Raw genomic sequence first — 15,294 nt, 5'->3', positions numbered from 1 at the left:
CACATGGGCATTCAGAAGTAGGGCAGCAGCAGGTTATCTCTGGGGACTGGTGCTCTACCTTTCCAGTCTTCCTCTTCTCCTCCACTCTTTTACTCCACTCCTCCCCTGCCCTAAGCATTCACACCTCCTCTGCACAGCTCATCGCAGCCCCGTGTTTTATTTTTAACCTGCGGACATACTTCAATGCTGCCGCGCAGTCTCTGTCTTTCTCACTCTTTTATGCCACTCACTAGTCACTACACTTAACAGCAACTGAACTTGCTCTCTCTTCTCCTTTCCTGTCATCTTTGACTTTACCTGTTTATCAGCGGTGGTCTGACTTCTTCCTGTTCTATCCCTCTTCCTCTCCTCTCACAGCCAGTCGGAAACCAAGAGGGAGGGCTCGCCACTGAAGCAGCTTAGCAAGTCGCCCCTCTGCAGTCCGGCTCACCGGTGCTACCAGAGACAGTCTGAGCCCAAGCAGCAGGACAACAACTCGGTGGATTTAGGCTCTGTCCCAGGAACGCCACAGGATGCCCACAAACCAGCGGCTAACGGGGTGCTAGCCCAGATGGACAGAGACAGGGACAGGGAGAGTGGATCCCCCCTGAGGACAGACACTGCCCTGGTGAATGGGGACATGGGGAACAGGAGCACAGAGCAGAGTAGGGATAACTCCCCTACAAACACAGAGACAGAGACCCATACCGAGACAGAGACCCATACCGAGACAGAGACCCATACCGAGACAGAGACCCATACCGAGACAGAGACCCATACCGAGACAGAGACCCATCCCGAGACAGAGACCCATCCCGAGACAGAGACCCATCCCGAGACAGAGACCCATCCCGAGACAGAGACCCATCCCGAGACAGAGACCCATCCCGAGACAGAGACCCATCCCGAGACAGAGACCCATCCCGAGACAGAGACCCATCCCGAGACAGAGACCCATCCCGAGACAGAGACCCATCCCGAGACAGAGACCCATCCCGAGACAGAGACCCATACCGGGGAGGACAGTGAACCTACAGGAGAGCCCCAACCGGAACAAAGGAAGGAGGAGGCCATTGTAGAGCAGAAGGTACCGGTAAGTGTCTGTGGGGGGGGTGGTGTGTTACTATAAAGCTGTTACACTGAGTGGCCAGAGAGTTCATGTCAGTACTGTGTTGGTGTTTATGCATGTGTTTTCCCTAGCACATTTATGTGTAACGGCTTTCCTCTTCCTCTTCATCCGAAGAGGAGGAGCAGGGATTGAACCAAGATGCAGCGTTTTCATAGGACATAATGAATTTATTTAAACACGACAAAACAACGAACTATACTTGAAATAAACTAACAAAATAACAAACCGAATGTAGACAGACTTGGACCACGAACTTACATGAAACGAAGAACGAACGAACGAACAAGTACTGACTACAAACATAACGAACGAACGAACGATACAGTCCCGTATGGTGCAACATAGACACAGACACAGGAGACAACCACCCACAAACAAACACTGTGAAACTACCTACCTTAATATGATTCTCAATCAGAGGAGATGAAAACCACCTGCCTCTAATTGAGAACCATATTAGGTACCCATTCACCAACATAGAAACAGAAAACATAGACTGCCCACCCAAACTCACGTCCTGACCAACTAACACATACATAACCCCCCCCTCAAGGTGCGTACTCCGAACGCACCACCAAAAGTCTAGGGGAGGGTCTGGGTGGGCATCTGACCACGGTGGTGGCTCAGGCTCTGGGCGAGGTCCCCACCCCACCATAGTCAATCCCAGCTTACGTCTCCCCCTTAGAATGACCACCCTCTTATTTCCCCCACCTAATTTAAGGGGCAACACCAAGATAAAGGACAGCTCCGGGACAAGGTAGCTCAGGACAGAGAGGTAGCTCAGGACAGAGGGATAGCTCAGGATAGAGAGGTAGCTCAGGATAGAGAGGTAGCTCAGGATAGAGGGGCAACTCCGGACTGAAGGGCAGCTCCGGACAGAGAGACAGCTCTGGACTGAGAGGCAGTTCTGGATGAATGACGGCTCTGGACGCTCATGGCAGGCTGACGGCTCTGGACGCTCATGGCAGGCTGACGGCTCTGGACGCTCATGGCAGGCTGACGGCTCTGGACGCTCATGGCAGGCTGACGGCTCTAGACGCTCATGGCTCGCTGACGGCTCTGGCTGCTCATGGCTCGCTGACGGTTCTGGCTGCTCATGGCTCACTAACGGCTCTGGACGCTCATGGCTCACTGGCGGCTCTGGCAGATCCTGTCTGGCTGGCGGCTCTGGCAGATCCTGTCTGGTTGGCAGCTCTGGCAGATCCTGTCTGGTTTGCGGCTCTGGCAGATCCTGTCTGGTTGGCGGCTCTGGCAGATCCTGTCTGGTTGGCGGCTCTGGCAGATCCTGTCTGGTTGGCGGCTCTGGCAGATCCTGTCTGGTTGGCGGCTCTGGCAGATCCTGTCTGGTTGGCGGCTCTGGCAGATCCTGACTGACGAATGGCTCTAGCGGCTCCTGACTGACGAACGGCTCTGACGGCTCGGGACAGACGGGCGGCTCAAATGGCTCGGGACAGACGGATGGCTCAGACGGCGCTGGGGAGACGGATGGCTCAGATGGCGCTATGGAGACGGATGGCTCAGATGGCGCTATGGAGACGGATGGCTCAGATGGCGCTGGGGAGACGGATGGCTCTGGCCGGATAAGGCGCACTGTAGACCTGGTGCGTGGTGCCGGAACTGGAGGCACCGGGCTAAGGACACGCACTTTCAGGCTAGTGCGGGGAGCAGGGACAGGGCACACTGACCTCTCAAAGCGCACTATAGGCCTGGTGCGTGGTACCGGCACTGGTGGTACCGGGCTAAGGGCACGCACCTCAGGGCGAGTGCGGGGAGAAGGAACAGTGTGTACAGGACTCTGGAGACGCACAGGTGGCTTAGTGCGTGGTGCCGGAACTGGAGGCACCGGACTGGAGACACGCACTTCAAGGCTAGTGCGGGGAGCAGGGACAGGGCACACTGACCTCTCGAAGCGCACTATAGGCCTGGTGCGTGGTACCGGCACTGGTGGCACCGGGCTGAGGGCACGCACATCAGGAAGAGTACGGGGAGAAGGAACAGTGCGTACAGGGCTCTGGAGACGCACAGGAGGCTTAGTGCGTGTTGCCGGAACTGGAGGCACCGAACTGGATACACGCACCATAGGAAGAGTGCGTGGAGGAGGAACAGGGCTCTGGAAACGCACTGGAAGCCTGGTGCGTGGTGTAGGCACTGGTGGTACTGGGCTGGGGCGGGGAGGTAGCGCCGGAAATACCGGACCGTGCAGGCGTACTGGCTCCCTTGAGCACCGAGCCTGCCCAACCTTACCTGGTTGAATACTCCCCGTCGCCCGACCAGTGCGGGGAGGTGGAATAACCCGCACCGGGCTATGTAGGCGAACCGGGGACACCATGCGTAAGGCTGGTGCCATGTAAGCCGGCCCAAGGAGACGTACTGGTGGCCAGATATGTAGAGCCGGCTTCATGGCACTTGGCTCAATGCTCAATCTAGCCCTACCAGTGCGGGGAGGTGGAATAACCCGCACCGGGCTATGCACACGTACAGGAGACACCGTGCGCTCTACTGCGTAACACGGTGTCTGCCCGTACTCCCGCTCTCCACGGTTAGCCTGGGAAGTGGGCGCAGGTCTCCTACCTGCCCTTGGCCCACTACCTCTTAGCCACCCCCAAGAAATTTTTGGGGTTTCTTCTCGGGCTTCCTTGCTAGCCGCGTACCTTCATAGCTTCGGTTCCTTTCTCCGGTAGCCTCTGCTCTCCTCAATGCCTCCAGCTGTTCCCATGGGAGGCGATCCCTTCCAGCCCGGATCTCCTCCCATGTGTAGCAACCCTTTCCGTTTAATACGTCCTCCCAAGTCCACGAGTCCTGATTACTCGGTCGCTGCGCGAACTTACGCTGCTTGGTTCTGTTGTGGTGGGTGGTTCTGTAACGGCTTTCCTCTTCCTCTTCATCCGAAGAGGAGGAGCAGGGATTGAACCAAGATGCAGCGTTTTCATAGGACATAATGAATTTATTTAAACACGACAAAACAACGAACTATACTTGAAATAAAATAACAAAATAACAAACCGAATGTAGACAGACTTGGACCACGAACTTACATGAAACGAAGAACGAACGAACAAGTACTGACTACAAACATAACGAACGAACGAACGAACGATACAGTCCCGTATGGTGCAACATAGACACAGACACAGGAGACAACCACCCACAAACAAACACTGTGAAACTACCTACCTTAATATGATTCTCAATCAGAGGAGATGAAAACCACCTGCCTCTAATTGAGAACCATATTAGGTACCCATTCACCAACATAGAAACAGAAAACATAGACTGCCCACCCAAACTCACGTCCTGACCAACTAACACATACAAAACTAACAGAAAACAGGTCAGGAACGTGACATTATGTATATCCCCATGCCAGATGTTTCAGGATCTTTGCCCATTAGAGCTATGTGCTGTCTCATTTAACTGACTTCACAGTCTACTGTAACATCACAGCCCCTTTACTACAGTACACACAAGGGTTCTGCAGCTGTCCTCATAGTAGAACCCTTTTTGGTTACAGATAGAACCCGTTTTGGTTCCAGGTAGAACCCTTTGTGGAAATGGTTCTAAATGGAACCCAAAATGGTTCTACCTGGAACCAAAAGGGGTTCTTCAAAGGGTTCACCTATGGGGACAGACAAAGAACGCTTTTTGGTTCTTGATGGCACCTTTTTTTCTAAGAGTGTAGCCTTTGTCTCTGCAGTGTGTCTGGTTCTTACTGACGGAGTCTGCTACTGCTGGGTGTTATTTACAGGACTGAACTGAACAGATGTCAAGTGCTTCAGCGGCTGAAGAGTTGAGTTTACACCACAGTAACCCTGTGGGAGGCCTTGCTGCTGCCTGGCTGAACGCCTCGTGATTATAAATATCTGTCTCTCAGATTAGTGTGTTCACTCAGCAGTGAATGGTAGTGTATGAGACGTGGGCTTTAGCTGGAGTTAAAGTGGATCCTATGCTTCATGGCTTATCAGTCTATACTGTATCTCTGTTGGTTACTTGACATACTAAGCTAGCAGAGAGAGAATAAGACCATGGGTGGTAGAAATGTGGTGTCTTTTTGATAAAAGCAGTACAGAACATACAGTAGAGCTGGGGTGTGTTTTGTCAGTTTTAGCAGGACAGTGTAACTACAGTAGACCACTATACCTATAACATATGCACGCACGCATGACCGTAAGTCACTTTGGATAAAAGCGTCTGCTAAATGGCATTTATTATTATTAGCAAGCTGAGACAGAGAACCCTTGCAAGTGGTTTCTCAATGTGTGAAACATTCAGCTTGCTTGGATATTCTTCCAGGAAACAAGTTATACTTGCCTAGTAACCAAATTACAGTCAGTCTATTCGTGTGAATTTTGAGTTCAAGGAAGGACTGCTTTGAGGTAGAATAATTTGTAATACTCTGGGCATCAAATACAGTAAAGGGTTTGAATGTTAATAAACTATTTTGTATATTGTGATAGGGAAGAATAATACATTCAAAGTAATAAATATGAGAATAAATAGTTCTACAGAGCACAGAGCAAGACAACATTCCTCTTGAACAATACATGTGGGATACACACAAAGAATCCATCTATATCAATGAATAGAGGAAGTGAGCATTCATTTTCTGTTCAGCCCTAACAATCAGAATCCTGCAGAATCTTGATATCGATTTTTTTATTATTTTCCTCCCCAATTTTGTGATATTCAATTGGTAGTTATAGTCTTGCCCATTGATGAAACTCCCGTACAGATTGGGGAGAGGCGAAGGTCGAGAGCCATCCGTCTTACGAAACACGACCCTGCCAAGCCACACTGTTTCTTAGCACACTGCTCGCTTAACCCGGAAGCCAGCCGCACCAATGTGTCAGAGGAAACACCGTACAACTGGCGACCGTGTCAGCATGCATGCACCCGGCCCACCACAGGAGTCGCTAGAGCGCGATGGGACAAGGACATCCCGGCCAGCCAAACCCTCCCCTAACCCGGACGATGCTGGGCCAATTGTGCATTGCCTCATGGGTCTCCCGGGCGCGGCCGGCTGCGACACAGCCCGGGATCGAACCCGGATCTGTAGTGACGCCTCAAGCACTGCGGTGCCTTAGGCCACAGCGCCACTCGGGAGGCCCAGAATCTTGATTTCTTAAGTATGTGGGAGACACTCGTTGGTCTGTGTTTTACATACTGTTCTGTTACAGTAACACAGTGAGAGGTTCCCCTGCACACAAAGTATTCTGACACTGTGAACAGAACTCTGTCCTCATTTCTCCCTTCCAGCCTTTAATTTTCTGTTTTGAGAAGAACCCCCACACCACACACACACACACACACTCCGCAATAGCCCAATACACACAGAAACACATACTATAGTATGCCCAAGCAGCACTCCTATTTAGAAGGAATTGTGGAACCATCAATTAAAACGAACAGAAAATATAGATTGAACTGAAACCATTTGTTGTCTTAATGTTAACATTGCTGTGTTGAAGCACAAGTTTTTTTTAAAGTGATGCTGTTGTAGATATCTCTGGGGAAGTGTGTTTGTGTCCGCTATAACAAAACGGGATCCTAGCGCAGCATGAGGACAATGTGGGAGTGAGCATGACCTTCAGGCTCAGAGTTCAACGGCTCCTTTACTCCCAATTGTCTAACCTGACTTGAACACAACATATATTATTTGTCAAGGGGCCCTTTTCACCCCCTCTAGCTATAGGAACATGGCCATGTCTATGAACTGTACATGCAGTATGCATCTCCCCAACTTGTCCCACAGCCAACTGACATACCTCTCTCTTCTGTGTTTCAGGAGACCAATGAACAGAAGCTGCACAAGATTGCCATTGAGCTCCTGAAGACGGAGAGAGCCTACGTCACACGGCTCAACCTGCTGGACCAGGTGAGTGTGTCCCACTGTCCGTCCAGGGTTCTGTCATTTCAGGGTCCTGTTCAGTAGGTAGAAAACGTTTTGATACTGTGAGAAACAGGGAGGTTTTACCTGAACTTATCACACCGACATTCTGTTGTTGGACATGGTGTGTCCTACTGAACACTGACCCAGGTCTACCTCAGCATGAAAAGAAGGCAGTGTTCATTATTATGATCAATTCAATGTGGTTTACCTCGCCTGGCCATGTTGTGAACCATGCAGGTGTTCTGTGCCAAGCTGATGGAGGAGGCTCTGAAGGGCACGTTCCCTGTGGACGTGGTGAAGAACATCTTCTCCAACATCTCCTCCATCAACACTTTCCACAACCAGTTCCTGCTGCCTGACCTAGAGAAACGCATGGGAGAATGGTAAGCTCCTCATGACTGACTGGCCACACAGTTATAGACTCCAAACACAGACCCATTCAATTGCATGCGCTCACAGATTTCACCGCTGAGATTGCATGAAAATACGATACAAAATAATATTGCTAAGATGAATAACAATTCAGACTCTGTGACTCATTCAGATTCACTCAGACACAAACAGATGTAATAAAGGGAAGTTGTGGTTTTGAAATGATGGTCTGTCCATTGAAAAATCATGGTTGAGTCATCATCCACTTGGAGTTTCAGGGTTAAGGGATGGTTACCTTGAGGTCCCTATCTAACGGTCACCCCTCCCTACAGGGAGTCCACCCCTCGCTTGGGGGACATCCTGCAGAAGCTCACGCCCTTCCTGAAGATGTACGCAGAGTATGTGAAGAACTTTGACAAGGCCATGGAGCTGCTGAAACAGTGGACGGACCGCTCTCCACAGTTTAAAGCCATCATCCAGGACATCCAGGTACGAGTGTAGATTCTAAACACAAGGCCTGATTCAAAAGTGCACAGGTCTGCTGTTGTGGATTAACAAATTGTTTGTATAGGAATTATATAACTCCATAGCAATTCTAGGAATTATATGATCTGAGTTTGGTACTACAGCACTGCGATCATTTACCTGTGGATATACAGATTTCTGCTGCAAGGGGTCTCATTTGGTTTGCAAGGAGAAAGAAATCTATTGATATCTCACTATTGATTTGTACTATGAATAGTCATCATGGAATGGAACAATTGAATTATTTATGGTTGTGTCAACTGGTCCTGTTGAATGGATATTCATCTAACAATTTGTGTGCTTTTACTTTTAAGCCTTGAACCTTGAAGTGACAGTGGACTGTTTTATTTTGTGTGTTTCAGAGTCAGGAGGCATGTGGTTGTTTGACGTTGCAGCACCACATGTTGGAGCCGGTACAGAGAGTTCCCCGTTACGAGATGCTGCTCAAAGACTACCTGAAGAAACTGCCTCAGGACGACCCCGACCACCGAGACGCAGAGAGTGAGTACACTGGAGTGCTTTTACTAGTCATAATCTGTACACTATAGAGCAGGAGTACATGGAATTTGACAGACTTTCTTGTGATTATAATCATGTAATTACTTCACATTTAAAAAAATTATGTGAAACCTCCAGTGCCAAGTAGAAACATTTGCCTTACATTGAAAACACACAAAACTGTTGTTTACAGTTATAGAACATTTTTATTACACCATTCATTTCATTTTCATAAGGTCAAAGTTCATCATTCCTTCTTTCCATGTTCCTCAGAGTCATTGAACATCATCGCCATGGCAGCCACACACTCCAACAGTGCCATACGAAAATCTGTGAGTATCTGCAGCACACCACTCTTAAAATCTGAAATAAAATCTGGACCTGTATTCAAAAAACTTCTCAGAGTAGGAGTGCTGATCTAGGATCAATTATGCCTCTATGATTTTTACGAATAAGACTATATGGACAAGGGGGACCTGATCCTAGATCAGCATTTCTACTCATATGCTTTTTGGCTAGTGCTTGAACCCAACCAAGATTTTTGAATCCAACTAAAACCCCTTCCCTGCTCAGGAGAATCTAAAGAAGCTGCTGGAGATCTATGAGATGTTGGGGGAGGAGGAGGATATCGTCAATGCCTCCAATGAGTTCATCAAGGAGGGACACATCCTGAAGCTGGCTGCCAGGAACACCTCGGCTATGGAGAGATACCTCTTCCTGGTGAGAAATGCACACACACATTTCACTTTCTCTGTACTCAACCAAATCTGGAGCAATATATTAGCAAAACAAGCATTAATCATAGGTGTTTCTTTGTTCTCCGTCAGTTCAACAACATGCTGTTGTACTGCGTGCCCAAGTTCAGCCTGGGAGGGCCCAAGTACACAGTACGCACCCGCATCGGCATCGAGGGCATGAAGGTTCTAGGGACCACCAACGAGGACTACCCCCACACCTTCCAGGTGTCTGGCAAGGAGAGGACCCTGGAGCTGCAGGCCAGGTAAGCTGTTACATCCACCCTTAATAAAGGAAACACCAACATAACAAGCGTCTTAATAGGGCCACAGCAAGCCACCAGAACAGCTTCACTGCACCTTGGTATAGATTCTACAAGTGTCTGGAACTCTATTGGAGGGATGCGACACAATTTTTCCACAATAAATTCTATAATTGGTGATTTGTTGGTGGTGGTGGAAAACGCTGTTTCAGACGCCGCTCCAGAATCTCCCAGAAGTGTTCAATTGGGTTGAGATCTGGTGACTGAGACACACACGGTATTTTGAAACCCCTCTTTCAAAGTCACTGATCTCTTCTTCTGTCCATGGTAGGCGACTGGGCGTTTTTATACAAGACCCAAGCATGTTCATTGCTTAATTAACTCAGGGACTACACCTGTGTGGAAGCACATGCTTTTAATATACTTTGTATCCCTCATTTACTCAAGTGTTATTTTGCTAGTTAGCTGTAGATAACAGCCCTAGTTCTACTCCACCCTATAGCCAATGTATAAAAAAAAATTAAAAAAAACATTTACTGCCATGATTCTCAAAAGAACGGTTAACTGTATACTACAATCCCACACCCTATTGCTAACTATTTCCACCTTGCACAGCCAGAACAGGACGGCCACCCCTCCTGCATTGCTTGCTCTCTGGGGTTTTAGGCTGGACTTCTGTATAAGCATTTTGTAACAATTGCTGTTGTAAAAAGGGCTTTCTAAATACATTTGATTGACTATGAATAACCAACCAAATTCTTATGATAATTTGACCATATCCTTCTGCTAACCCTATGGGGGTTTAGTGTATGATAAGTACACTACTACAGCTCATTATAGTCCCGTGTGACTCAGTTGGTAGAGCATGGTGCTTGTGGGTTCGATTCCTATGGGGGACCAGTACAAAAAGTATGAAAATGAATGCACCCACTGCTGTAGTTTGCTCTGGATAAGAGCGTCTGCTAAATTACGTAAACGTAAATGATAAACAGTAGTGTAACATTCCATTCCATACAGATATAGGATCTTCATTTGCACCGCAGGAACTGCAGATGAGCTTTGTGATGTACAAACATTTCCTGAAAACCCACACGGTTATATTAATAGTGTTACACTTTTCATGTAGCCTACTTTTGGCCAGCTAATAGCCTAACCATGTTTTTCATTTTTCAGCTCTGAACAAGACAAGGACAATTGGATAAAGGTATATAATCACGTTCTTATTGATTTACTTATTTTATTTCCTGTATGTTCAGCAGATTTGGGTGTGTATTGCTGACCATGTTTCTGTCTGTGTATGTGTTTCTGTCTGTGTTTGTGTTTCTGTCTGTGTTTCTGTCTGTGTTTGTGTTTCTGTTTGTGTCCGTCTGTGTTTCTGTCTGTGTATGTGTTTGTGTCTGTGTTTCTGCCTGTGTTTCTGTATGTGTTTGTGTTTCTGTCTGTGTTTGTGTTTCTGTCTGTGTTTGTGTTCGTCTGTGTTTCTGTCTGTGTATGTGTTTGTGTTTCTGTCTGTGTTTGTGTTTCTGTCTGTGTTTGTGTTTCTGTCTGTGTTTGTGTTCGTCTGTGTTTCTGTCTGTGTATGTGTTTGTGTCTGTGTTTCTGCCTGTGTTTGTGTTTCTGTATGTGTGTGTCTGTGTTTGTGTCTGTGTCTGTGTATGTGTTTGTGTTTCTGTCTGTGTATGTGTTTCTGTCTGTGTTTCTGTCTGTGTTTGTGTTTCTGTATGTGTTTTTGTCTGTGTTTGTGTTTCTGTCTGTGTTTGTGTTTCTGTCTGTGTATGTGTTTCTGTCTGTGCATGTGTTTCTGTCTGTGTATGTGTTTCTGTCTGTGTATGTGTGGCCTGCAGGCTTTTCGGAAGACCATTGAGATCTTCCATCAGAAGAATGAGACGTTCAAGTCAGCCTCCAAAGACGTGTTGGTGAGTGTCATCACAATGAACATGACCTCTGACTCTTCTTGTGCACTGTATGTGTGTCAAAGACCCTCCTGTGTCTGAGCTACGTGTGTCGGTGTGTATTTTTCTCTAGACGGCAGAGCTGGGGAAACGTGCCCCTCGCTGGATACGGGACAACGAGGTGACAATGTGTATGAAGTGTAAAGAGTCATTCAATGCTCTGACACGACGGAGACACCACTGTCGAGCATGTGGCTATGTGAGTGAAGCGTCTGCTCGACACCATGCTCTCCCTCCCTTTAACCCAGCACCCATTATAACATGTTAATACTATTTGTGATGCTCAACCCATTTGACTGTTGGCTGTTTGGCTAGTTTACACTGTGTTGTTCGTTCAGTGTTAGACTGATGTCTTCTGTTCCTGTATCAGGTTGTGTGTTGGAAGTGCTCAGACAACAAGGTGGCCCTGGAGTACGACAGCAACAAGATTAACAAGGTCTGTAAGGACTGCTACTCCATCCTGACTGGAGAGGAGAAGGCCGAGGGCAAGAAGAAGGGCATTCTGGAGGTGAGGGACACACACACACACACCTGCATCGGCATGTCTTCTGTGTCTAAACAGCACTCCTCTGTCCCCAGATTGAGGCGGCCCAGTTCTCCGGCAGCAGCATCATGTGTGGCTTCCTGCAGTACTGTGAGAAGAACAAGCCCTGGGGGAAGGTGTGGTGCCTCATCCCAGAGAAGGAGGCATTAGTTCTCTACCTCTACGGAGCGCCACAGGTCAGTCAAACACCATGTGGACGGCTCATAATAGTGGCTGGAACGGCATCACACCATGTTGTTTGATACCATTCCACTCATTACGCGCCAGCCATTACCACGAGCCTATCCTCCCCAATTAAGGTGCTACCAACCTCCTGTGATGTGGACATTGTCAATCATAAACATCCACATTCTCTACAACCACATTTGTTATGAATGGGGGCAAGACTTCCTTCACCCTGTGACCTGATTAGCTGAATAGGAGAAACTCCTCTCCCGAGTTCCGATATAAATGATCTCTCTACCTTTGCATCTCCCCCTCCTCTCAGGATGTGAAGGCCCAGTCCACTATCCCTCTGCTGGGTTACTCTGTGGAAGACAGCCCCCGGCCTGCCGACCTTCCAGCCAGCTTCCGTTTGTCACAGTCCAAATCAGTCCACAGCTTCGCCGCCGAGAGCGACGAGCTGAAACAGCGCTGGCTCAAGGTGATCCGGGTGGCCGTGACTGGGGAGGTGCCCGAGTGCCCCCCTCCCAACGATGCCACGGGCACCATGGCCATGGATGGCGCCCAGGAGACGAGCTCAGACAGCTGAAGATTGCCAGAGACCTATGTGCATTTATGCACACACCACTCCCATGCTATCCTCATGGACACACACAGTGTGGAAACTCAGTGCTAGATAAGCTGCCTCCCCTTGCCAATCCACACCTCTCCTCGTTCCCTGAGTGGATTCTACCAATCATAAGCGAGGCCATGATTGGACCTCACAGCTCCACCAATAGAGCTGTGCATTCCAATCATCATTAGAGTGGAGCAGGGAGGAGGGGACCTCAGGACGGTCTCTGCTTCACTCAGACAGACAGGCACTATTCAGAACAACCTGCCTGGGGTATCTTGTACACTGAGGACACTAAGGTCCTCAGGCTTTACTGGGGATGCCTGCAGGCCCAACAGATCTCCTCCAGCTTCATAGACATTAATCTAATGATGTGAATCAAGAGGACTGGCTGTCTGGACCAGGGTTGGGGTCAATTCCAGAAGTACACTGAAATTCCAATTCGGAATATTTGGAATTGGACGAACCCTGGTCGGTACATTGCATCAGCCCTGTGTACCTATACATATGTGTTACTCAGTTTTCCCTGACAGGAACAAATGCATTTTTATGTACAGAGAAGTAATGCTCTCCGTATGTTTTGATATCTGAGTACAATCCTGTACAATGTGTACATCAAAGTATTTGCAGTGTTTATGCTTTTTTTTCTTTTACTTAAACATGGATGAACAGTGTTTCAAACTAAAAGGGTCCTAGGACAGTATCACTAGGAAAGTTATCAGTCCTCACTTCTCCAATCATGTAGTTTCACATCACAGTAGCCAGGAGCCATGTTCTACTGGCAAGAATAGAATGAGTTCCTCTAGAGCCTGGGTCAATGTCCCAGAAAGACTTTAGCAATTAGCCAGAATAGCAATCGCGAGGATCACTCTACACTTTAATTGCTGTAAGTAACCCCATAAGCAAACAGGAAATTATGCAGAAGTGCTCACCCATCCAGAACAGGCTTCAATCCAAACAGGCTGAGGGATGGCCTCTCCAGCCAGGCTAGGCATTCGGGGTACTCTGCTGCACTCGTTCTAAGCTGGATCAACCTTCCTCGCCTTGGAATCCAAGAGAGTCACAAAGTGACCTCTTAAGCAACCACATCCTGGTCACAGTAATGTGTTGAAAAGTGTACTACTGCTGTGATCATTAGAGGAGCCTTTCTACTGTATGAATGAAGACAGACACATCCATAGGGCAGTATTGAGGATGAGAATAAATGGTTGTACAGCTGTAGTTACCTAGCCCCACAGCCCTTTTGTAGACATGTATATATCGGAAATATAGAATATACATACAAAGCATTTATATATGGTGTGGTTTTCTATGTAACTGACCACTGACCCAGATCCTGTCTTTTACATAGGGACATCACCCCTCGAAGCGACACAGAGGTAAACATTATGACCAGGTGGGGAAAGAAATGTAAATGTTTTAAATACTGTATCTAATTTTATTTAAAAAGTAATTTATAAAATATGCGCATGATGATTTAAAATAATTAGCACAAAAGTAATATCCCTCAAATTTCCATGTGTTCTGTCTGACTCAGCCAAGCCAGGTAGACTAACAGATTCACTGAGGTTTTTTGTCTTGTCCCTCAATGCAAACCATAGATAGCTGTCCCTCAATCTCTAGTAAGGTGTCACTCACTCCATCCTGTGATTGCAGAATCCTTTGTGTTGAATGGAAGGGGGTAATGGGGGGGGGGGGTAATGTGCCTATAACCTCTGTTCATAGGTTCTACTGTTCCAATCCTCTATTAATGGTCTGAGTGTGACATGGCCTCACTGCATCTCCAATCGCAGTTCTGATACAGACAATGCAGAAGAGCACAACAATCCTGTCTTATGAGATCTGAACGTAAAACCAGATTTTGGACGTTTGTTCACTCTCCCGATCCCCCTCCCCAAGGTTTGAGAATCTACGCACTTTACGGTCTTAATATAAAGTGTACCTTGTAAGAAAATAAAGTAAGTTTAAGTATTATGGAAGTGTGTCACTGGTTGCTTTGTGAACCAATTCTACTTTCACTACTGGGCATGTTGACCTTTGCAGAAAGTGCAGAGGCCTGTTTTGGTTACCTTTCCTGCTTCCTCTGACCATAAGTCACTCAAATGAGTCCTGTTACAAAAGATGAGACAAACCCTTCGACCTCAAAGCCAGTACCACTTTTTTATCGTTCCCCTCTAATCACGGACTGATTTACACCAGGTGGGTGCAATTAAGTATCAGGGAGAACAACAACAAAAAACAGGCGCCAGACCTCGTAGGGTAAGAGTTGAATAGCCCTGCAATAAAACCAATAAATCATTGGAAAATCATTACATTATAGAAAAAAATCCATTATACCAAAAGGTGTGTTTTGTGAAGAAAATAAAACATTTCTTGGGCAAGCTACATCAGTCAGACTAACTTTGCACAGCGCCCGTCTTAGGAGAGACGAAGGACAGTAGAGGCCAGTAGAATAGACTGGAGTGAATAGGGGAAGTCGAGTCTGGTTTAAATAGAATCCTCAAGATCAGGTGTGTCTGGTTCTGCAATGTCCATATCCTTGGCCTGGTGTACTCTTTAGGTGAACATTGTTCCACAGGTTTTAGGTCATGTTCGTTGTATTGGTCATTGAGTGTTTCAGCCCTTGGGCTGGTGGA

General features: G+C 47.5%; 1 protein-coding gene across 6 annotated transcripts in view; it reads left to right on the top strand.

The window, feature by feature from the left end:
* LOC139584478 (FYVE, RhoGEF and PH domain-containing protein 4-like) overlaps nt 1-14,632 on the top strand; it is a 103,445-nt gene extending 88,813 nt beyond the window's left edge. For all 6 annotated transcript variants that reach the window (XM_071416388.1, XM_071416389.1, XM_071416392.1 and 3 more), the window contains 14 exons: nt 358-1,072; nt 6,891-6,980; nt 7,233-7,378; nt 7,700-7,856; nt 8,255-8,393; nt 8,664-8,722; nt 8,964-9,110; nt 9,218-9,390; nt 10,561-10,591; nt 11,232-11,303; nt 11,413-11,538; nt 11,710-11,847; nt 11,919-12,059; nt 12,371-14,632. In XM_071416388.1, the coding sequence (XP_071272489.1) occupies nt 358-1,072; nt 6,891-6,980; nt 7,233-7,378; nt 7,700-7,856; nt 8,255-8,393; nt 8,664-8,722; nt 8,964-9,110; nt 9,218-9,390; nt 10,561-10,591; nt 11,232-11,303; nt 11,413-11,538; nt 11,710-11,847; nt 11,919-12,059; nt 12,371-12,634 (2,398 nt within the window). In that variant the 3' untranslated portion in view covers nt 12,635-14,632. The remainder of the gene's footprint in view (nt 1-357; nt 1,073-6,890; nt 6,981-7,232; nt 7,379-7,699; nt 7,857-8,254; nt 8,394-8,663; nt 8,723-8,963; nt 9,111-9,217; nt 9,391-10,560; nt 10,592-11,231; nt 11,304-11,412; nt 11,539-11,709; nt 11,848-11,918; nt 12,060-12,370) is intronic.
* The last annotated feature ends 662 nt before the right edge of the window (nt 14,633-15,294 follow it).

Source organism: Salvelinus alpinus, chromosome 9, assembly GCF_045679555.1.
Source record: "Salvelinus alpinus chromosome 9, SLU_Salpinus.1, whole genome shotgun sequence".
NCBI lineage: Eukaryota > Metazoa > Chordata > Actinopteri > Salmoniformes > Salmonidae > Salvelinus > Salvelinus alpinus.
The sequence above is the reverse complement of the archived record's forward strand: the minus strand, read 5'-3'. Positions and strand labels throughout refer to the sequence as shown.